This window comes from Bidens hawaiensis, unplaced genomic scaffold (genome assembly GCF_021521415.1).
Source record: "Bidens hawaiensis isolate Kalapana, Puna unplaced genomic scaffold, B.hawaiensis_p1.1 tig00000055_1, whole genome shotgun sequence".
Classification (NCBI taxonomy): Eukaryota; Viridiplantae; Streptophyta; class Magnoliopsida; order Asterales; family Asteraceae; genus Bidens; species Bidens hawaiensis.
In genome coordinates this window covers 6895613-6920523 of record NW_027491016.1, presented here as the reverse complement: position 1 = coordinate 6920523, position 24911 = coordinate 6895613, and the positions used below count along the sequence as shown (strand labels likewise).

The 24911-nt window shown below is 33.2% G+C and overlaps 2 protein-coding genes across 2 annotated transcripts; one reads left to right on the top strand and one right to left on the bottom strand.

Annotated features, from left to right (window-relative positions):
• Window positions 1-1307: 1307 nt before the first annotated feature.
• On the bottom strand, window positions 1308-2986 carry LOC143543162 (uncharacterized). The gene is made up of 4 exons (XM_077035562.1): window positions 2755-2986; window positions 1797-1879; window positions 1609-1702; window positions 1308-1508 (listed from the first exon to the last, which is right to left on the bottom strand). Exons 1-3 carry the CDS (start codon window positions 2984-2986, stop codon window positions 1610-1612), a joined length of 408 nt encoding a protein of 135 aa, XP_076891677.1. The 3' UTR covers window positions 1308-1508; window position 1609.
• Window positions 2987-18643: 15657 nt separating this feature from the next.
• On the top strand, window positions 18644-22572 carry LOC143554423 (putative protein phosphatase 2C 10). The gene is made up of 5 exons (XM_077044200.1): window positions 18644-18694; window positions 19482-19721; window positions 20337-20613; window positions 21676-21830; window positions 22264-22572. The coding sequence occupies exons 1-5, from the start codon at window positions 18671-18673 to the stop codon at window positions 22399-22401; spliced, it is 834 nt and encodes a 277-aa protein (XP_076900315.1). The 5' UTR covers window positions 18644-18670; the 3' UTR covers window positions 22402-22572.
• Window positions 22573-24911: the final 2339 nt, after the last annotated feature.

The window sequence follows — 24911 nt, the reverse complement described above, 5'->3', positions numbered from 1 at the left end:
AAGTTGGTTCTAAACTCCTTAGCGACTCATTATTTCTCGTTACTAAGGCGCCCAAAGGAGTTGTGGATAAGCTTGAGAGATTGAGAGGAGTATTTTTTTGGGAGGTTCGGAAGATAAAGGCGAAAATGAATTGGGTTGCGTGGGATAAGGCCGTAGCTCCCATTGAATACGGGGTGACGGTCTTGGTCGGTTGCGGGATGTGAATGTTTCGCTGTTAGCAAAATGGTGGCGGCACTTCAAAAATGAAAGAGGTAGACTATGGTGGAAGGTCATTTGGGCCTTTCATCACTGATCAAGGTCATGGTCTGTGATTCCGACAAAATTATCTAATCCGGTTCCATGGAAACGGGTCGTAAATTGAGTCGGTATTACAAGAAAAAGGGACTGAGTTGAGGAGGTATTTTTTTGCATGATGTGAGGAATGGGATGAAGACATGGTTTTGGTTAGATAATTGGCTTGACCCAGCTCCACTTTGTATCGAGTTCCCTAAGCTCTTTTCCTTAGAAAAGCATAAGAAATGTTTTGGGGCAAATAGGTTGTTTATGGATTTGTGGGCAGTCGTGTTGGTCACGGCAATTATATGGTAGGGTCGTTTGGAGGTGCCATGGGGAGGGTGACTTTTCGGTCCGAAGTATAAAAGAGAAGCTGACCGAGTGTGAATATACCACCCCTAATTTTATTTTTAATTGGAACCGGTTAGTTCCTAAGAAGGTTAGTTTTGTCGCGTGGCGGGCAGAACTGGGTCGCCTGCCAACTTTTGACGAGCTAAGAAAAAGAAATATTCCGGTTAGATCGAATCTGTGTTTGATATGTGAAGAAGTTGAGGAGTTGGTGGAACATGTTTTTATTTCGTGAGGTCTAGCAAAAGCCATGTGGAGTGTGATTTCTCAATGGTGTAACATGCCTACCTACATTCTTTTTGTTTAGCATTCGTGGCTTGTTGGAGCTCCATAAATTTTCCACGTTTCCAAGAAAGAAAGCAAAAATTTTCAAGGAGTCTGTTTGATAACGACTTGGTGCTTGTGGAAAAAAATAAACAAACTTGTTCATAGTGGGGTGCATGTTTCAATTTTGAGCTTGATTGAGGAAATAAATGTGTTGGGGTTCCTATGGGTTAAGAATAGGGGAAAACAGAAGGGCTTGTTCTTGTCATGTGTTTGTATTGATGGTCTAGCATCTTGCTAGTTTTTTTAATGGAATTTTTTTGTTGGTCGTTCAGAAAAAAATTTTCACCTTAAATCCTTCTTACAAAGCAAACCATATTGTCAGATATAATATAAAGCTTATATCATGATAAATATGACATTCATCTAAAAATTACACCATTAGGATTTAAAAAGCTACAATTTGATTGAAACAAATTGTTCTCGATTTGTATTTTTAAACAGATTCATACAGAAGCAGGTTTCACATAGCAATTTTCGTACCATTTCTTCCACATAGCATGCCATGCTGAAACTTTGTTCTTCATGTTGCCCTTTTTCTCTTGCAGAATCCAATTAATAAACTGTTCATAAAAAAATCAATACTATAAAATGACGATAATTTTACAAAATGTTAAAATTTAATACATAGATATGTTATATGTGTATAAATTGATAAAATACCTCAAGAACGCGACCATGAACGCACAAATTCTTCTAATCTGTCCCAAACATCAAGTGCAGCTGCTCTGTCCTGGTGCCTTTTGTTCTTGCTTATCTAAATATTATATTTAAAAAAAACAAGTACGAAAGGGTTAAAAAAAACACATACAGATTAACTGCAAACCCAAAAGCTACAAAACTAATCTCACCGATATGATTTTCACATTCCATTGCTTCACAATCTTTGCAGACTCGACACTATCGTCCTCAAAACGCATGTAGAATCCAAGAACTACAACGAATTTACAGGATAAATGTTATTCAAGCATAAAAGTTTAAAGGCATGATGGTAATACAGATCCCGTTTTACAACATTCTACAGCAATTAATAATTATATATCAAGCTTCTTTGCATGAAACTAAAGACAACTATCTGTAACCAAAATAATCAAGCCCAACCAAAACAAAAGCCAATGCTTGGTTTTATGTTTTCGTAAAAACCATATTTCCGATTCGGTTACGGTTTTGCATTTAATTAAACCGAAAAAAGCAAAGCGAATCATATTTATGGATTTTCATTTTCTATTTTAAGTTTCAAGTAACTTATAAGAATGTAATAAATAGTGCAACCCATATATTTTAGCCCAAATGTATAATAATCAAGTAAATAACTAAATATACAACAACAACAATCGTACCCAGTAAAAAACCCACAAATAGCAAAGCTATCACTAGGGTCTGGGGAGGGTTGGATGTGGACAAACCATACCTCTATCCAAAGAATAGAGAGGTTGCTTCAAGAGAGACCCCCAGCTCTAAAAAAATATGTATGAAACCGTATAAAGGAAAACATAAGTGCAACACTAGACCACTATATAGCAAAAATAAATATAATAATAATAATAATAATTTGTTATGATAATGCTAATAATAATAGTCTAATACTAAATAGATACATGAAAGCGTTGATAATAGTGCTAGATATTAAAATACTAGAAAATAATGTAAAAATAAAATAATAGTATATCATTCAGACCTTGCAAATAAATAGATGAATACTTAAACATATTACATTAGGTTAGAATTAAAAGCAAGAAAAGAAAATGACAAAAAAAAGAGCGCCACAAAACAAAATGGGAAAAGAAAACCCTAAAATACATTTCTAACAAGAAACTATGCCGGCGTTGCGGATGTAGTCGTGGTGCTTGGTGGTGAGATTGGTGATGAAGTAGACTAGGGTTTCGAGGGTGTAGCGGTTGCCCTGTTTGGATCGGTAGGCGGTGTCGATGGTGCATGGGAAGGAGAGAGATGGGCCGAAGCGGTAGTGGTCGCCGACTCGAACGATTTTGTCGAGGTCGTTGCGGATGGTCATCTCCCGGAGAGCTGTTAGAGGATCCATTGCTATTGCTGATGCTACCACCTCAAGCGACTGTAGCTGAAGCAGAAATTAAAATATTAAAACCAAAATGTCAATGAAACCCAATTTTGATCAAAATATCCGGGACATGTATTTAACGTATGAGAGAGGTTTAGGATTCCTTTTGAAATATTTTAGATTTTAATATGTTCAATTATCAAATAACATTGCTTCATTTACCTAATTATATACCAGGTAACCGGACATAAATTTTTTTTGTTTTAAGTATATACATAACAAAAATTTATATTCGGTAAATATAGCTTAAAAGTTATAAATCATAATTCATCTCGTCCTAGCTAATGAAAATTATATTTTATCTTATCTTACAATACTAATAAAAGAAAATGTTAATACTTATCTGTTAAGCCCACATTTCACATAATTCCTAATCTTTCATCTCATTCATTTTAGCTATTCATGGGTCATGAGTCAAAACCATTTTGTCAAATGAGTTATAACATAGTGTAGATTTATTCATTATTGAATCAAGTGTCATTTTCATACAACCAACTAAACAACTTTAGTACCTTTTTTTAAATTTCTTGCAAATCAACACCTGTGTTTCCAAAATCATGCTATTTTCGTACTTTTTGTTAACCCTATTTGTTTTTTCATTAACTCTACATTAAATTAATTCACAAGTATTTTAATAATCACAGCTGAAAGACAGAATTACAAATTTTGTCCTTTAAAAAAAGCCAAATTACGGTTCGTGTCCTTTTCTAAGTTTCCTTGCAGGCGGTGTACTTTAAACTTTTTTTTTCTACACGTTATGTTCTTTACGCTAACTAGGTTAGAAAAACTCAGTTAAATGCCCTCACGTGAGGCGCATGTGAGGGCATTTTTGTCTTTTCGTCTCTACCTGCAACTTCTTCTTCTTCTTCCTCTTCTTCTTCTTCATTTTTGTAGATCTCAATCAACTCCGTTTGACCTCCAGCAGCCACCATTCACTCTCCAGATCTCAATCAACTTCTTCTGACATTTTGATTCTTTTATTATCTTTATTATTATCACTATTGCCTCCATCTCTCTCTCTCTCTCTCTGTTGATATCCCGTCTACCATCACCGGCATACCATCAATCTTAAACCACGACCGCCGCATCTCCCACCATCGGCTTTACACAACCTGATTTAGGGTTTTGTTGTGGTGCAAGGTTGGTTGTGTAGAGACTATTGGAATGGTGTCGATCTGGAAAACCCTAGGGGTGTGCTGATGGCGGGGGGGGGGGGGGGGGGGCTGGTGGCGGTGTTTTGCAAGGTTCGTGGTGCTGCGGTGGTGTTGGGAGGTGTGCAGAACATGTGGTTGACCTACAGTTGCCGGGTTATGTTTGGAAACCCTCGGTAGCGGTGGTCCGGTGGCGTCTTGACGCCTCTCTCCGCCGCCGTAAGATACTAACTTGCACTTTTTGTGTTGTTTTGATGGTAGACGGGATATCAACAGAGAGAGAGAGAGAGATGGAGGCCATAGTGATAATAATAAAGATAATAAAAGAATCAAAATGTCAGAAGAAGTTGATTGAGATCTGGAGAGTGAATGGTGGCTGCTGGAGGTCAAACGGAGTTGATTGAGATCTACAAAAATGAAGAAGAAGAAGAGGAAGAAGAAGAAGAAGAAGAAGTTGCAGGTAGAGACGAAAAGACAAAAATGCCCTCACATGCGCCTCACGTGAGGGCATTTAACTGAGTTTTTCTAACCCAGTTAGCGTAAAGGACATAACGTGTAGAAAAAAAAGTTTAAAGTACACCGCCTGCAAGGAAACTTAGAAAAGGACACGAACCGTAATTTGGCTTTTTTTAAAGGACAAAATTTGTAATTCTGTCCAGCTGAAATAACAAGCCTTATTTATCTTTATTATTTGACAAAGCCCGTGTAATACACTGGTTCAAAACCTAGTATATATATAAATGTGTGTGTCTTTTAAAATGAATGCAGGGCTGACCCTAAAACGAAACGATAATTCGAGGTCTTTTATGAATTTTATTGTTACAAAGTAAAACAATCAATCCTAAATATGTTTGCGGTTTTCAAACAACTTAAGAGTTATTTTCATCTTTTAATATGTTTCTTTGTCTAATTTTATTTATATTGAAGGCCTTATCCAAATAGGGACCCAAACCTCTAGCTTGAGTTTACTCCTAAAGATGGCCCTAGATGAATCTTTGATGATGTGTATTTCAGTAAACTAAATTTTGGCAGTCTTGCAGTAGCCTTAAGGAGATCGATATGATGACAACATGAGAAGGTTAACATATATAAATGTTTGTTTTATGGTAATATTTGATGTAATTGATTGGTTATATTTTCTCAAAATCAGATAGAAACCCGACGGGTTTTGAGTCGAGTATGCACGATGGGTATTTTTAATGAATTAACGGGTATGCCCGATATCAATAGATAATTACCAGACAAATAACCGATAGGATTGGAACAGGCTTTAACAATCAGGTATGAGTATGAGAAAACCTAAACCTATCCCAAACCCGACACATTGTCATCCCTGATAATGATTAAAAAAATAAACAAAGTTAATATTCGTTTAATCCTCGCTAATCACGGCCAGCCTGCATTCAACTGCTCAATATTGTTGTCAAGGATCTCAGTGCAGTTAGATTACTTTCTCAAGATTCAACTTATTCCACAACGCAAAAAGATTCTTCTTTCACAAAAGAAGTACATTAATGATATCATACAATGCATTGTTTTACCATGTGTAAACTTGTGACACCCAAAAAAACTTGTGACATCCAACATTTTCATATTAACTCTGTTAACTAAATTTCGTTAACTCAGTTAAGACACACATGCATGCCATGCGATCACACACGAGTCCGTCTATGAATGTTTATGGTCTAATAAAAATAACAAGTTACGAATAATAATAACAAAATGTATTTATGTGTATTAGGTGATATATGGCTATATATGAACCTTCATGGTACACATGTTGCACGTTGTAATGCGTTATGTGCCTACATATAATATTTGTACATGTAATAACACTTAGATTGTTACATAATACAAGTTGATTAAAAAAACTAATTATTGAATATCTTTAACTAGAATATTATTCATAAAAGTAATTTATATATTAACATTTGTATTAGGACTTGTAAGTTGTGCTTATGCTACTGTACATTTTGTTTTCGGCTTTTGTTGTATCATTTATATATTAGCATTAGGACTTGTAAGTTGTGCTTATGCTGTTGTACATTTTGTTGTCAGCTTTTGGTTAGGTTCTGCGGTGTTCCTTTCTTTAACACGTCATAACAGAAATGCTCCCCATTACATCTCGCAGGTGTTATCAAGTACAAAACCACGTCTGGTTTCTCCTTCTTCATCATTCTATTTTCCATTAACCTCACTTAGTTTTGCAGGTTGTAATTATGGATTGTACTTCGTTGTTCTGTTTAGTTCAATTAATGGTAATGTACTACATTGATTAATGTTGTTGATTTACTTACATTTACATTAGGTTTTAGGCTTTCTTCTTTAGAATGTACTTGCCATTGATGGAATTCCTTAGTTGTTTGACATGCATGCCAGCTGTTTGATGAAATGCCTGAAAGAAATCCGTTCGGATGTTTCGTTCACCGAATAGTATAAAAAATAAAATAAAAGAGAAATACCATTAGAGCTGATGTGGCTTTGAGCATTCGACTTAGAGGCTCCGATTAAATATAAAAAAAAAAAATACCTAACTGAGGCACTGAAACCCGATTAAGCAACAGTTGCGACCTAATTAAACAAAATTCAACTTAGAGAACCTGATTAAACATAAAAAAAAATGTCATTCTGGTAGCTTTATTTATGTTTTAGCAGGGTTGGGTTGGGTTGGGTTGGGTTGGGTTGGGTTGGGTTGGTTAGTTTCTTATGATTCTAGCATAATGGCATGAATTAGACCGATACTCATCCTTCATGTCAGATGGTTTCGCGTTGGTTTTGGTAATCGAATAGGATGTTTGCTAATTCAAGTTCATAAGTGATTTCATTTTCGTTTGTTTGTTTGCAGATCATCTAATCGTGCCTGGGACTTGGTCAATTTTCATGCAAGATATTCTGTTTTGTTTGAAATTTCATTGATTTAGACTAATACATAAATATGCGACCAGTGACAAACATATATATGATTAGAAAATTGTGGGTGCCACCAAACATTCCCAGACACAGTAGCGGAACTTGAATAGTTACATTGAAGGGGCCAAAAATTTTAAACTAGTCATAAGTTCATACATATAAAGCAACCAAAATTTTTTTCATCAAATAAAGAACATAAATTCCAAAAATAACATGTTCTTTCACATAAATGAATAGGAGCTTTCGGATAGGAGGGACGAAAGATATAAAGCATAGCATAATTACAAAGACATAGGTTATATATTCTACTTCTGAACCGAAAACCTGGGGGGCCACAACCCCTCCCCGCCCTTAATAAGGTCCGCCCATGCCCAGACACAAACCCGAAAATCGTTAAACACACATGAACCTGAACTTAACCCGCTTGACCTGAAAGTTTTTTTTATTAATGTACATCCATGAGTATGATCGTCTCTTTATTTAGAAGCAATTATTTATTGTAACTGAACAATGTTTACACACTTGGAATGTGCCACTGTTACTATCCTTTTTTCTTGCTAGACATTGGTTATTTTTAATGCATCCCCATTGTTTGCGATACGCCCTTTGCCTGCTATCGTTGCCATTTACCCTTCTTTACTGCATGTTTGGGTTTCTAATGTGTATGTTCTTACTTCATGTTTGTATGTGCACTTGGATGCTTTGTAGAAAAATTGTCTTGCTGTGTGTTTGGATGTTTAAGTTTATTTTTTCTTTTGTTTTTGTGACTGCATGTTTGTGTCTTAAATTGCGGGTGCAATCAAACATTCCGACACACAATTAGCTTTTAATTAGTTGTACTGGTCAACAATCTGCTTATGGATCAATTTTACAAAAGGTATCTTTTTACAAAAATTGTCTTACACTCTTACTGCATGTTTGGATGTTTAAGTTTGTTTGTTTATTTGTTTTTTTTTTTACTGTATGTTTGTGTCTTAACTGCGGGTGCAACCAAACATTCCCACACACAATTAGCTTTTAATCGTTGTACTGGTCAACAATCTGCATATGGGTTAATTTTGCAAAAGGTTCTTTTTTTTTTTACGTTTTGATTATGTATTGTGTCACAGCCCCGACCCCTATACCCCAGGAGGGGAGCCGTAAACGTTGAGTGGTGGTATCGATATTTATTAAAATAATTTGCAGCGGAATATTTCATTAGAACCATAGTTAGGAAAATTAATCAGAGTTATAAAAACACCATAATTCTTATTTCATAAACTGGGATAAAAACCCATTTTTATACAAACATAAGTTTTATAGGGATAAACTCTAACTTACAAAATACGTTTCTTTATTCTTGTGACAAGCCACTTATTTAAGCTGGAAGCCCGCAGGCATCATTCTTTGTCTCTAACAGGTCACCTGGAACATGTTTAAAAATACTTGATCAGCACGAAATACTGGTGAGTACATTCATTTATAAATGACACATTTTACAGTTACAGCATTAAGATGTTTTTACTTCTGCCTGCTTACAAATTACCGAAAGATACTTGTCACTCGACCGTATCTGTGACTGTGGTCATATTACTTATTAGCTAACATTTGTCCAATAAGTAACGTGTAATAGCCCAGTAGGCAAGCCTTGTATACAAAACCCCACAATACCAGTAGTAACCATCCCGTAAGTCTACAGAGACTTAATCACTTTAATGTATTTAAAATCGTTTGAAAATATTTGGACTATCTGTCATGAGTTTAATGGATTTAGAAAAGCATCATGACAACATTGGAAAATCAGTTGTCTCACGCAAATGTGAGTTGTGCAAAAACTTGAATGTCTCACCTTGCAAGTTTATATTTAACAAGCCTTCTGATGTTAAGCACCTAGATTAAGCACAATGTAGTATATCTATATTAGTATAAACCCATAATTATAACGATAATCACGAGACATGAAACTTTACATGTTGGCACAATGTCATACCTTGGTTAGGTAGAGCTTTTGGATTCGTGTTATAAAAGTTCCTTTCGATCGGAGAGGTACCGTTACAATTACTCGGGTATAATACCAGTTTTCAAGAAGAGAGAAAATTTTTGAACGAGTTGTGTGTAACAACTCGGGTTTTTCCACATACAATTTATATCTATAACCCGACCCGTCTTAGGATTGGGAAATTTTAACAATGAAAAATAATCGCGGTTATTGAGGAACTTCTATACCATTTATACTTATTTATTATATTCATTTAATAAATAATTTAACTTTGAAAGATATACACTTTTCACCCAAAACTAAACTTTAATTCCTTAATGTTTCCATCTTCAATCTAGGAGGATTCAATTGCAAATTCTATATATTATTTTCATAACCCATTTACCAAACCCGTAACCCAGCAACCCATATCCATATACCCGTATACCGTGACCCGTTTATATTACTTGAGCCACAATTATCGCACTAAACTAGGAATTTAATTGTGTTTTTGATTCTTCATACCATTATCGGCTAGCCTTCTCATTTAATTAAGAAATAGATCCTGTATAACGTGAAATTATGGATTCTATGAACCGACCTAACCTAGAATTGGTTATATAACCTAGGATTGATAATAATTTAATTCTTCACGTCTACACAACCCTAAGACCAGCGCCTATCAAACCCCTATGATTAATTTGATTATCGAAGTCCAGTGATTTCTCGTTCTTCGTCCTTCTTGCCGGCGCTGTTGACGTCAATTGATCCGTGTTTAAACATCGATCTAGGTAATTAAATATATGGTTCAGTTCGTCTTGTTAAGCTTAATAATAACCCTCACATTAATTAAATCAACGATGAACGGATTGAACAATTCTATATTCTAGGGTTCTTGACAAGTTTGGTTTATTTCTATGTCTGTATATATAAATCCGGTTACGTTTCTAAACCAGCTGACATCCTAGCTCAGTTGGCTATGGTGTGTGTGCTAAACGTTGGTCCAGCTGAGGTCACGGGTTCTAGTCCCTGCCAGCCATGTACTTTTTGGAATTTTGTTTTAATGGTTTATAACCTATTTTTAATGAAATATAGTATATTATAATTAATATTAATTATTAAATAAACAATATTTAATTCAAACCGACTTCATAAGTTAAGGTTTTCATGCCAAATAATCTTGTTATAAGTTTTCATGTATATATATATATATGTAGGATCATGTGAGAACTTTTTGGGAATTGAGAACTATGAGAACCATTTTGGACCACAAAAAAACCCAAAAATAAAAAAAATCATAAAACAAAAAAAAACACAAAAATAAAAAAAGTAAAAAAACCAAAGTTCTTATTTATCATACCGGTTTCTAAAAAAAAAACGTAAAAATAATTCTCGGTTTAGCTAAATTATACATATACATATATGTATAATATGTACACGCATGTTTTTTTCCTATACACATATGTATAATTTAAGGTAAATGATAATGTACATATGTGTACATACATAACTAGAGATTAAATGAAAATATACATATGTGTATAGGTATAATACGAATTAAAAAGAAAAAAAATCGGTTTTTTTTATTATACATATATGTATAATATGTACACACATGTTTTTTCCTATACACATATGTATAATTTAAGGTAAATGATAATGTACATATGTGTATATTACGTAACTAGAGATTAAATGAAAGTATACATATGTGTATAGGTATAATACGAATTAAAAAGAAAAAAAAAATTTCGGTTTTTTTATTGAAACCGGAATGAAATATAAGAATTTTGGTTTTTTTACTTTTTTAAAATTTTCGGTTTTGTTTGTTTTATAATTTTTTTAATATTTTTTTAGAGGGTTTTTTTAGTGGTCCAAAATGGTTCTCAAAGTTTTCAATTTGTCAATGGTTCTCTTAGGATCCTTACCCTATACACACACACACACACACATATATATTATTAATAATAAATCAATATTATTTTATTAAAACTCGACACTAATAATGAAACTTCTCGTTGTTAAGTTGTTTTTACTCATATTTATTATATATATGTTATATATATATATATATATCCATATTATTATTATTCGTTTTAAACAAACTATAATAAACATATTTAACGTATTAAAAGTGCCAATTATATTTTTTACCATCGAAACTCTTTAACGAATTTAAGATATAAATTTTACTATAATTGTATATTTAAATGGTTATTATTATAATAGATCTCAACTTGTATTTATTCAAACTAATTATTTATAAGTTCAATTATACGACAAACAATGATTTTTATAATTAAACGATAACAATAATCCGAAGAGATCGATCGTTCAATCCGTAACATACCAATCATAATTGTAATCACCTCGAAATCTTAAATTCGTTATACATATTTTATCATTATAATTCACTCATCATATCATTTAATTAGGAGTCTTGTCGGTAATTCTTGAAGATCGTGATTATCACTTTCTTGTCGTAATCATTCCCATTTGGCTTAATCGATAAGGTGAGTTTTATCATTCCTCTATTTTACTTGATTTTCGTAAACGTTTTGGGGACATATGCGTATATAATACTATATATACATATCTATATATACATACATATTAAAAATAGCAAACGTGTAATTGTGTGTGATAAATCAGATCTACTTGTTATATGCTTATGCGTTATTGTATTGATTCGCTCGACATATCCCCATATATTGGGTTCTTATTCTTATTGACCACCGCCCGATTCACTTGGCAACGGTCTTATTCTTATTTGCTTATAGTTGATTTACCGGCGCCCGATTCGCTTGGCAATGGTTTAATCAACAACTTACTTGCTTATGGTTTGATTTCATTACCGCATTTGTTACGTTTTACTTATTTATTATATTAACATTATTTTTGGTGTCAAAACTTGGTGGTAAACTCACTCAATATGTTTGTTGACATAGCTTCATTCTCTACGCATATGAGGTTGCCTGAGTTGAAGAATGGACACTTAGAAAGACCATAGGGTTATATTGAAGACAAACTTAAATTTAATTGATTGTATTTATTTATTTGAATTGTTTTGTTGTATTTGATTATTGTGTGTACATTTGAATTAAAATAATTAATTAGATATTGTCACATTTTATATATGATAGTATCTTCGAGCGCGTGCGAAGTGCAAAGTACGCCATCAAAGCGCCACATTGCGCCCATCGCACTTCGCCCGAGCCCGTGCGCGTTCGCGTCGGGTGCTTTGCACCCTCCGCTAGGACTACTGGGTGTGATTTGGCACATAAGAATATTATCATGTGAACTCTCTTCCTTATAAAGAGCTTACAAGTTTTGTAATCTAGCGATGTGGGACAAGAGTTAGAAATCCTATTTATACCATGGTGAAAGCCTTCCGTTTTCTTTCCTCTACCAATGTGGGATGAAATTTTCCTTTATATTTTCCATTCTTCCTTCTACTTCTTCTCTTTTCTTTCTCATTTCTTCATTTCTTTCTTTGATTATTTTATTCTTTATTATGGTTTGTTATAGTCTCCCCTCCTTATTTTAAATCTCGTCCTCGAGATCTATTGAAATAGGTGTGAGTACTTCCGCTTCATTTCTGATTCTAATTCCCAAGTATATTCTGGTTCACATTTTGAATCCCATTTTACTTTGACCAGAACTATTCTTTTATGCTTGAGATTCTTGATCTTCCTATCTTCAATTTGTAATGGTTTCTCAACGAATTTCAATTTTTCGTTTACCTTTATATCTTTAAGGGGTACTTTTAACGATTCTTCAGCTAGACATTTCCTTAGGTTGCTTACATGAAATACATCATGTATACCGGCCATTTCTTCTGGTAACTCCAGCTAATAGGCTACTGGTCCAATTCTTTTAATAATTTGGAATGGTCCAACAAACCTTGGACTTAACTTTCCTTTCTTACGAAATCGGACTACTCCTTTCCATGGAGATGCCTTTAGTTGCACTTTATCTCTAACTTGAAATTCTAATGGTTTGCGTCGATGATCTGCATCTCTTCTAACGATCTCGTGCGGTCTTTAATCTTTCCTTGACTTGAATTATCTTGTCAATAGTTTCTTGTATGATTTCAGGACCTGATAATTGTTTTCCTCCTATTTCTGCCTAACATACTGGTGTTCTGCACTTTCATCCATAAAGTGCTTCAAATGGGGCAGCATTAATACTTGTATGATAACTGTTGTTGTAAGAGAATTCTATCAGTGGTAAATGGTCGTCCCAGTTTCCACCAAAATCTATCACACAAGCTCTTAGCATGTCCTCCAACGTTTGTATGGTCCTTTCACTTTGACCGTCAGTCTGTGGATGGTATGCTGTGCTAAAGTTTAACCTTGTTCCCATGGCTATTTGGAAACTCTTCCAAAAATGAGAAGTAAAACGACTATCCCGATCAAATACGATGGATACTGAAACTCCATGTAATGAGACAACTTTGTCTACATACAATTTAGCTAATTGTTCCATTTTAAAAGTTTCCTTCATTGGTATGAAATGAGCTGACTTTGTTAATCTATCCACAATCACCCCGATTGTGTCATTACCTCTTGTTGTTGTAGGTAATTTAGTAACAAAATCCATTGTTATTAATTCCCATTTTCATTCTGGAATTTCTAATTGTTGAAGTAATCCTGATGGTTTTTGATGTTCAGCTTTAACTTGCGAACAAATTATACATTTCAAAACATAATTAGCTACGTCCTTTTTCATCCCTATCCACCAATAGGTTTTCTTTAAATCTTGATACATTTTATCTTTTCCGGGATGCATCGTATACTTGGATTTATGAGCTTCTTCGAGAATCATTTCTCGTAAATTTCCAATGATTGGTATCCAAATTCTATTCCCCATTCGGAGGACCTCATCATATCCTTTTGTCAGCTGGTGAATTGTACCATTTCTTTTTTCATCAGCAATGTTATTTCCTTCCATTGCTTGTTTTTGAGCATTTTTCACTTCATCAATTAAATTGATTTGAAGTTCTAATCTTAGAGCTCGTACTCTTTTAGGTTTCTCGTGCTCTTTTCTGCTTAATGCATCGGTTACTACATTCGCCTTTCCTTCACGATATTGGATTTCACAATCATAGTCGCTAAGAATTTCCATCCAGCGCCTTTGCCTCATGTTAAGCTCATTTGCCTAAATATATACTTTAAACTTTTATGATTTGTGAATACAGTAAACTTACTGCCATACAAATAATGTCTAACAAGAAAGGTTTTCAACCGATACACCAAACCATCAATCACTGGTGAATACGCTAAACCTTTACAAACAGATAGATATTTACTCGATATGATAAACAGGTTGTTTGTCATAAAGAGACACATAAGCATTTACATGAGATTCCAAAATCTCTAAAATCTTACAATACAGAATAAAAAATTAAAGCAACTCAGACCGATTACATATGTGTCTAGATCCAAACATAACTGACAAAGCAAGCATGCAAATAAGCCAGTCATAACCAGATCTCCAATAGGTTACTAGACTCGGAGAACCTTTGAATTGTGTGTGTATGGCAGTGATACAAATCCCGGAAATGGCAGGCGTTTTCACTAAGTTTGTAATAGAAAACTATATTTGCATTTAACGACTATTATAATATTTTTTAGAGTCAGTCAACGTTTCACCAGTTCATCGTTGACGTATTTTTCCCACACAGTGTAGGCAATTAAGTGTAGTAGATATAGCAATAATTTGGAGTCATGATGTTAGACGATCGCGTTACGAAGATGGCTATTTTTTGAAAAAAAAATCCTTGTAATATGATGAAACAATATTTTATAAACCGAATACTTGGGTATTTAATTCCCAAGTAAGTTTTCAATGAAAATTAATATTTTATAATGTAAAGTCTTCCGCTAAAATAAACCTGCAACTCTGATATATTTACAAAACAGATCGTCACACTCCTAGGCCCTAAGACGGGGTGTGACAGTAGTTACTAAGTACTCGAACGCTGCGATGTTTTCTGAGTGGTTTCGAGTTGAGCTTGAGTTCATAGTAGTAATTCAGAATTTCAGAATTTGGTTATTCTCTTTGCCATGACGGGTCGGATCACAAGATATCCATAGGGAATAATTAAGTATAAAAAATGTTTTAGTGTCAACGTGTTCACCAACATGTTGTCACAACCCAACCTAAGGCGGAAATACCGGGGTGCGAACCGTGATTCACTGCTCAAAAGGTACTACCATACACTATAAATGTGGCAATATCTATTTAATTTATTTATTTCAAATTTCAAACATGTGCACAAGTTCCAAGTATAATAATAATAATCCAAAACAAAATAACATTTAAATATTCTTTTATTTTTAATATATAAAGTCTCTCTATTTGTTCTGCACCTTTGCTTCAAATCAACTGACAAACTGCATATGCGTACAAAATAAACAGAGATTTGTCAACAACACATGTTGAGTGAGATAATCACCAGTTTTGACACTAATAATCATATATATAATAACTGATAAATGATAAATGCACAAACAAAATAATTTGATTAATAATTTAATCAAACCGTGAGCAAATAATGTGTCAGATGACCGTTGCCTTGCGAATTGAGCATAAAAATGTGAGTGTCGGTTCACCATAGCCATGCCGGCTTTGGCTACTAAGACGGCGTATGATCATACTTTAATGTGATTATGATGGACCACTCCGAATGCGATAAAATAAACATTTAAGCAAGTAGCAATTAACATTTAATTGGAATACACACAATATTTACGCTTGGGAGTTTGTGTATATATGTGATATAAAAATATGAATTAGATACACATATGTCCCTAAAACATTTGAAAACAGTAAAATAAAAGGGGACTGATATCTCACCTTATTGCTTAGGTGAGTGTGCGAAAAATAAGAATAAAAACACGATTAAACGAACGAACCGTCATTTCACGTGCTGACTGAGATAAACCGAGTAGACATGAAACTTAGATATAATAAACTATGAATAAAACCGAGAACATGTCCGCTTGAATCGATCCAAACGGATGTCTAGAACTCCGGTTATGAGATACTTAACGCTTAAGCGAGCTGGTACTGACCAGAATCCGAATAGTGATTCAAAAGTCGGGTTTTGGCCAGTAGACTTAAAATCTCGATATATAAATAGAAGTATTATGGACCGAAAGTTGGTTCCGACCAGAAATGATAGAAAACAATTGGTCAAAGTTGTTGGCCAATATGCCCTTAAGCGGGGTTAGAGTCAAATTGACCAGTCAATTCCCATCAATCTCAGAAATTGATTGAGGATTATTGACAAGTGAGTAATCATGAACAACTTTACAGTAAACAACTTACCTAGAAACTACTAGAATCGATGGGAAAACGGAGTCAAAGGTTGAGAATGCTTGAAAGTCAACACGAACACTAACAATCTTGAGTAAAATAGTAAGAATGAAGGAGAAATTGCGTGCTTGATGAAGGCGAAGACTGAGAGCTAATGTTTCAGTAACTTTTAGAGTTTGGAGGTGTGGTTTGTTTAAATAATCAATAGCTCAACTTGTAGAACAAGAAATTGACTCATTTAGGTAAACGAATAATATATTGATGACAAAATCGGGTCTTGTAATCTTTAATATATCAATCAAATCACAAGAAATGAGTCTAGACACTTCATAATAGCAGATTAATTAACTTGTAGCTTAATTTTCGTGATTTAGGGTCGTTTAGGGAAAGATTTAGCATTAAACGTGAATTGAACACAATTTTAGGCTGCACAGACCTTGCTTCGCGCTACGTGAAGCAGGAGAGGCTTCTCCTTAGCACTACGCGAAGGATGAAGGTCTACCATCTTTTGTTTTTTGACAGTTTTAGTCCCTGAAGTTCCAAAAATGCATTTTTAAGCCATTTTAAGAGTTTCCAAGGACTATTTGGCATGATTTAAAGTTATGGAATCATAAACTAAGTTAAAAACAATTAATTACTAATAAATGCGTAATTTCATTGATACAAAAGATCCGAATTACATACCCGAATCAGGTAAACAAATACGAATACGGAAAGCCCGAGATGTTACGCATGTGTTGTTGAAGTATTTTATAAATTGTTTTACAGGTAATAAGGACTAGAGATAGAGGATAGTGGTATAGCCATTAGACGATCTGATACCTCAGATGTATATTTTAACGTTAAAATATGTATATTATGGTTTTTCAAGTTCAATACTTTTGTACCAACTATCAGGTGTTTAATTCCCAAGTTATGAATATAATAATATTTTAATCAAAGATTTCCGTTTTAAAACCTTAAAATCTGATATATTTACAAAACATATACCAATGTTGATCATACTTCTAGGCCCTAAGATAGGGTGTGACAAAGGCTCTATTATTCAATATACTTTGTTCTAACTATAAATGCTAATTACAATGCATATATAAATGCTAAATATAACTTATATTTAGCATTTATATATGCATTGTAATTAGCATTTGTAGTTAAAATATTATCTCCAAATAGGAGATATCTTTGTAATTATATACATTGGGTTAATAGCTAAGGATCATCATCGATCGTTCTATAATCTCGTGTATTACTTCCTTTATTGAAGTTGAATATCACTTTGTTCAGCACAAGTTGCAAGAGGAAAACTACGGGACATTTCATACCACAGAAGATCAAATTGCAGGCATCTTTAGAAAACCTCAGTCAATGCACATATTTACACAGCTTTACACTCCAAGCTACATGTCATTCCCAGGCCATAGCTTGAGGGGGAATATTAAACACAATGTAATGTAATGAGACAAACATTAGAGGTAATAGTATGTAAATATGTGCTAGCTATATAACCCCATCTCCTATACAAACCTTAATTACTAAGAGAGGAGGGGGCACCCTTATGGGTAAGGTGCATGGCTTCCAAGCTACATAGCAACAACATTGTTACCCCATGTGGGTAGAGTGCATGACTTCCAAATATTTACCACATAAAATTGATTCCATAACAAAAGCTGGAGAATTAACATGTATTAATAATTAATTTATTACACATGTTGGTATATGCTGCTAATAGTTTTATAGTTTGTGGATACTTAAGGATAGAAATGAGATGACATTCCAGGATTGCTCAGTATATAAATAGTAGCATGCTTTCCCTCTTATGACCACAATTTACATAATTACACCTTCATTACACACGTTTAAAAGTTTAACTAAAACATCTAATTTGGAATTTGGATTCTCCATTGAATTTGTTTTTCTAAAACCGAATATTTTGCATATTTACACCAATCTATTTTTTTTTCTTTTCTTTCTTTATATATCCTTATTATACAAGGATACTGCTTTTGACAATTTAAACACAAAATAATGCATACTACTATTACCTAGTATAGTAGGCTAAGCGGTCCCAATGTGTTTGTGTACAACACACATGTAGAGGATTAAAAGTCTAGTGCTTGATTTGACGCGGCTTTGGTCAACAAATATCTCAAGTCAACGCGCGAATTCCTCTTTTCCTTGTTCTTTCCAAACAATGATCTGAACAACGCTCTATATTTACCACCAAACTTATGCCTTAAATCCTCTATAACAATTAATTTTGATTAACAACAACACCTTTTATTCCAAAATTCTTATTACTGTTATTTCATGGAAAATTTATGCTGTTTGCGGGTATTTCTTTTATTCTTTTGCTTTATAATTATGTAGTTGATTGTTGTGATTAGATGTTTTAGATGATCAGTTATCAAAATTTATGTTTCTTTTAGCTTGATAATATTATACTTGATTCATCTGTAGTATATGCATGTTTGATTATATAATCATTTGGTTGACAATTGTTTTCTTGTTAGACACAAGGTGTTCATAAACTCCCTTTGAATAAAGTCATAAACTAGTTTGTTTTAACTTTTATTATTATTTTCTTTCGGATTTTAAATATTTAGTTAATATTAGTTATGCTTATATATATGATATTACATAGCCATATTTCTTATCTTTTATAATTTTATACGAACCAAGTTATGTAAGCTTTTTAAATAGTTGATTATTTTTTAACATAAACAATCAGAAAGTTATGTTCAGTTTTTTCTTAAAGTTACCTTAATAAGTTTGAAAGCTCTCATGATTTAAAACGATATTTCATTAACTTAATTTGTTGTTTAAATGAAAATTTGGCAATAAAATAGCATAGGTATAATTTTGTTCTATTTTGATTTTTGTATTTGTGTGATTATTGATCCTAGTATAGCTATACAAGACTTATACGTTTTGAATATCCACTTCAGGTGAAACTTTTTCCTGAAACGGGTTTTTAGAACGTACATAAGTGATTTTTTTTTTTATGTAGAGATGGTTAAAGTTCATTTTCATATCTGAATATTCACATGTGAAAGATACATAAAAGATAATGGAACCATTATTTTGTTATATTTTTTGTAATGATTTTTGGTTTGTATAGTTTGGAAGAGGCCCGTCATCATATAGCTCGGGTAAGGGTAAAAACCAAGATGGTGATATAAAATTCGGGTTTGACTTGGTTAAAGGAAAAGCTAATCATCCAATGGAGGATTATCATGTTGCTCGGTTTGTGGAACGAGACAGGCATGAACTTGGGCTTTTTGCCATTTATGATGGCCATTCGGGAGATCGTGTGCCTTCGTATCTTCAAAAACATTTATTCGATAATATCTTGAATGAGGTTTGTATCATCATATTATTATTAAAGGTTGTTCGGTTATTTAATTAACGAACAAACACGAACAAAATGTTTTGTTCATTTAGTTAAACGAATGAACATGAACATATATCTCGTTCATTCATTTATGTTTGTGAGTGTTCGTTTGTTTAAATTCGTTTATGTTTGTTCATTTACATTCAATTATGTTTGTTAGTTTACGTTCGGTTAAGTTTGTTCGTTTGGGTTCATTAATATATTATTTAAAAATTTTATGGCCCTTTACAAGTTAGTCTAGTTTTAACAACACATCGTTCTTCACATTACCTTTAACTGGTTTTATCCCAGTTATGCTCATGAACCGTTTGTTTATATTGTTAACGAATGAACACAAGTGAAGACGAGCATGCTCATTTTCTTAACGAGAAAACACGCACAAGAAAACCCCTTTCGTTTAATTGTTTTTGTTTGATCATTTGCTCAGTTTAAGTTAAACGAATGAGCACGCAGATGCCCTGTTCGTGTTCATACGGTTCGTTTACAAGACTAATTATGTTAATGACCAAAACTCTGCATTGACTCAAAAAAGTGACCACTCCTTATGTTACTGATCCATATGAGTTTGACCAAAATTTGCAGAGCGATTTCTTGGTTGACCCGAAGAGATCGATATCCAACGCGTACGAGAAAACTGATGAAGCAATCCTTTCACACGAAAATGATTTGGGGCGAGGCGGTTCAACATCCGTGACAGCCGTCTTAATGAACGGTAAAAAATTATGGGTTGCAAATTTGGGTGATTCGAGAGCGGTTATTTCAAGAGGCGGTAAAGCTATACAGTTGACTACCGATCATGAACCGAGTGCCGAACGGGCCAGTATTGAACACAAAGGAGGGTTTGTCTCAAATATGCCAGGTTTGACTTTCTATTAATGGTAACACACTTTCAAATTATTTATAAATTGGTTAGTAAAGCCATCCAACTTTTAAAATGTGTTACAAAATCCAGTCAATAAAGTCAGCATTTTACTTTTTGTCAAAACTCACAATATTTAGTTTAAAAGATAAAGTGGTACAATTACAGTTATTAGAAGTTAAACTGAATGCAGTTGAAAGTGTGTTGTTAGATACTGCAATCTGGCATTATTTTGCACTACTGCAAACTTTCTTGCATTTCAATTCATGGGAAAAATGTCATTTTTTTGGTATATTTTTATTTGTTTCTTTAACTTTCTATGAACACAATGAATCACCATGAATGATATATATCTTGTCTTTCGGTCAGGGGTAAAGTTGTCTTTTTAAGATTCATTCTCTTTTTGACTTTTACATTCGCTATGAAAATACTGTTTTCTTAAGTTGTCATTTTCAAGATTCATTTTCATCTTTTCATTTCATTTGCCATGAAAATGGCGTTTTCTTTCGATCAGGGGTAAAGTTGTCATTTTTAAGATTAATTCTCTTTTTGTCTTTTTCATTCGCTATGAAAATACCGTATTCTTTTAATCAGGGGTAATGTTGTCATTTTTAAGATTCATTCTCTTTTTTTTCATTCACTATGAAAATCGTTTTCTTTCGATAAGGCATAAGTTGTCATTTTTAAGATTCATTATCAATGTCTTTTTCATTCGCTATGGAAATACCGTTTTCGCAACCAAATGGCGCCAATAATAAAGTTGTTACCTTTCAGGGTCAAAGTTGTCATTTCAATAATCTTGATTCTTTCATCATCACCACATCTTGGTGCTTTAAGCAAAGTTCTTGCTATTCAACTAGGGGTAAAGTTGTCATTTTTAGCATCTTTATCAATTATCACATATATTGATATTTTCCCTCAATGATCTAAAGAATTTGAAAACATGACAAATGTACCATGCATTAATCAAGATTAACTAAAAAAATTTGAAAGCTATAAGTTTGAGTTACTTTAACATAGTTAATATTTTTGTTTAATCTGCATTTTGTGATTTTTTATTAGGCGATGTCCCTCGAGTGAATGGACAGCTCGCAGTATCTCGTGCATTTGGAGACAAAAGCTTGAAATGCCATTTGAGATCCGACCCTGCAATTCAAGATACGATTGTAGATACCAGAACCGACCTTCTTGTATTGGCTAGTGATGGTCTTTGGAAGGTAACACTTTTTATTTTGTCTTTAGTTTTAGCTTTATGAAATTAGTCGATTTGGATTATGTTTTTTCTAATCTCAAAACGGGTCTCGTTCACAAATAAAAAACGGGTCAAAAGTCGACCAAAACTTTAATTTTAATGCATACAACTTAATAATGTACTTAGCGGGCCCTATTCCGGTCCAAGGGTATTTTGGTCTTTTTGGGAAAAAATAACATAAAAATTGGATAGTGTTAGTGGACCAGACGTGATTGCAACGAGAATAAAAGATCAAGGACTGAAAAGGCAAATGTTAAACTATTGAATAGAAACAACTATTATTTACTAACCACATGAACCAAAAGTGCAAGTTACTCTAATATATTTCAAAAATTATTTCAAAAAAATGAATAAAAAGTGCTTTGTATTATCAATTATTGTTTCGTTGATTAATCTAGGTTATGGATAATCAAGAAGCGGTAGATATTGCAAGAAGAATCAAGGACCCTCAAAAGGCTGCTAAACGGTTAATAGCGGAAGCTTTGAAAAGGGACAGTAAAGATGACATATCTTGTGTGGTAGTTAGATTCAGGTGATATTTTACCGTCCTTTTGGAGTGATTTTCTGTTTATATTTTTAAATTTTCATTGTGGGTCCTGCTTGTTCACGGGCAAAGCAGGACTGTAAATTTAAACGAGAAAAGAATTCGACGACTTCTATGTAAAAAGAATGAATATAAATAGTTGTGTATCTATACTTATAAACATTATAAACCCTTTTGATGGGCTGTGAGGATTGGTAGATTGCTGGAGAACATATTTTTTGGTAGTTCTCTTATGTAAATCTCTCTCTTATTGCTAGATTGTTAAGTTTTCTTGATTATTGTAAGTTTATGAAGAGTTGGTGAGCTTGTTTGAATCTTGAAATCAATGAAAGTTGGGCTTCTTGCAAATGGTTGTGATTGCACATTACCTTAAATTCATTTGGTTGGCGGAATAAAAATTTATAAATTGGTTTTAATATCAATTTGCAGGTCTTTAATGAGCCGAACAAACAGGAATGGGGCATGTTCATGTTCATATTTTAACTTCAACCGGACAATAAAACAGATAAATTTTCTTGTTCTTATTTGTTCTTTAAGAAAATGAAAGTGCTCATATTCGTTTATGTCCTAACATTGACAAACGTAAAGGAATGAACATAAGTGAAGCAAATGAATGTGCTCTTGTTTGTTGGTTTGTGAGTCGAATGCATGGATCTAAAATTTGACTAGGGTGCATGATGAACCGATTAGTATTGCTAATAAGTAATAAAAAATTTAAGCGAACATGTAAATGAACATAAACAAACGATCGTAAGTAAACAAACGTTCACGAGTGTAATTAACGAACGGGACACATAATGTTTGTTCAAATTCATTTATTGATATTTCCATCGAGCAATTTACTGAACGCTTAGTTTATTTGCAAGTCTATCAATGAGATCATACTACAACAAAATTTTGAATTTTCCTTTTCTTTTACAAAATTTCAACTAATAATATCATATATAACTATGTTGTAGTTTTAATCGACTAAACAACGAGAAGGGTTATTAGTGTGATCGTTTATCGAGCATGATTAGGGCTAGACATTTATAAGTCTCTTGTTTAGATGCTATTTGTTTTTATTTGAATTTTCTTTCTTACAATTACGAGCATCTTGTATATTTCTTAAGCATATAACTAAGAAAAAATTAAAAAATCCTTGAATACTAAGTTTCAATATTGTTTAGTTATTGTGAAGATAGTAAGTGTTTAAACTTTAAACTGATAAGCTAAATAGAGCAAATTTGAAAGTTTGTGTGAAATCCTAACTTTGAGTTTATTATCTATAATAATATCAAATATCCAATAACTTTGAAGTTAAATTTATTGATCATTCCCACAATTGGAGTTTCTATAGGTTAATTATTCATGAAGTTAAGTTAAATAAAATTATATATGTGGAATTTTCCAAACTTGGTGAACGAGTTGACTAAGTTGAAAGTTTAGGGACCAAATATGCCATTCAATGAAATTTAATCAAATAGCTTGGCTATTATGGGAAAAGCCACGTTTGTGATTTTTACTTTTTTAGAAACATCAAGAGAAGTGTGAGAATTTCTTAATAAGATAAAAAAGTTGATGTTGACGAGGTGAATAAAGAAAGGAATTTGATTTTGATTAAACAATATGCAAGCGATTCCACCGAAGAAAACAACAAATCGTTGACTAACCAGAAGTCTTATTATCATGGATTAACAATAGAATGACTTACCACACAAACAAGAAGTGATTAGAAGTGAACTGAAACGAAACCGACAAGAAGTGATTAGAAGTGAACTGAAACGAAACCGAAAACTTATTATGAAACTCTAGAATTACAACGACTATATACTAAATCCCCAACTCAGTCGTTAGCCGACACTTAGAGTGTGTCTGGGATTTCTTATTTAAGTTGAAAAGACCTTTTTATGATAAGTTGAAAAGGCCTTATGACTTTCTAAGAAGGAGTTTTAAAAAAAAAGTGTTTGGATTAACTTATAAGCCAATAAGTCAATAAGTTGTCTTTTAAAAAGTGTTTGGTTTAACTTATTGATGTAAGGGTGTAATGGTTAAAGAGAATTGGGTGGAATGGAAGGGTGTAATGGGTATTTCAAACCTATAAGTTGATAAGTTATCAAATTCTAACTTATTGAAAACCCCTTTTTTAGCCTTGTTGATAAGAAGAAAGGTAAAAGTCCATATGTGTTCCCAAATACTTTATGAACATAAAATAAAGTTATTAAACCTTCATAAGTCATAAGGAGGGAAAAATAAGGAATTCCAAACACACCCTTAACAAACTCGTGTGCCAATCATGTATCTCCTGTCAAGATACATTATTCACCCCTCAAAGTTGATGTACTTGTCACATTACACTATAACCTCACATCTTTAAAAGAATGACTAAATAACTTGGAACTTTGTATGAACAGCTTAACTAACATAATGTTGAAATTGACTTAAAATCCCACACAAAATCAATATCAAGGATTCAACCAATTAACGAAAAGACCCCTAGCTTGATGAGTATTAACATGGTCT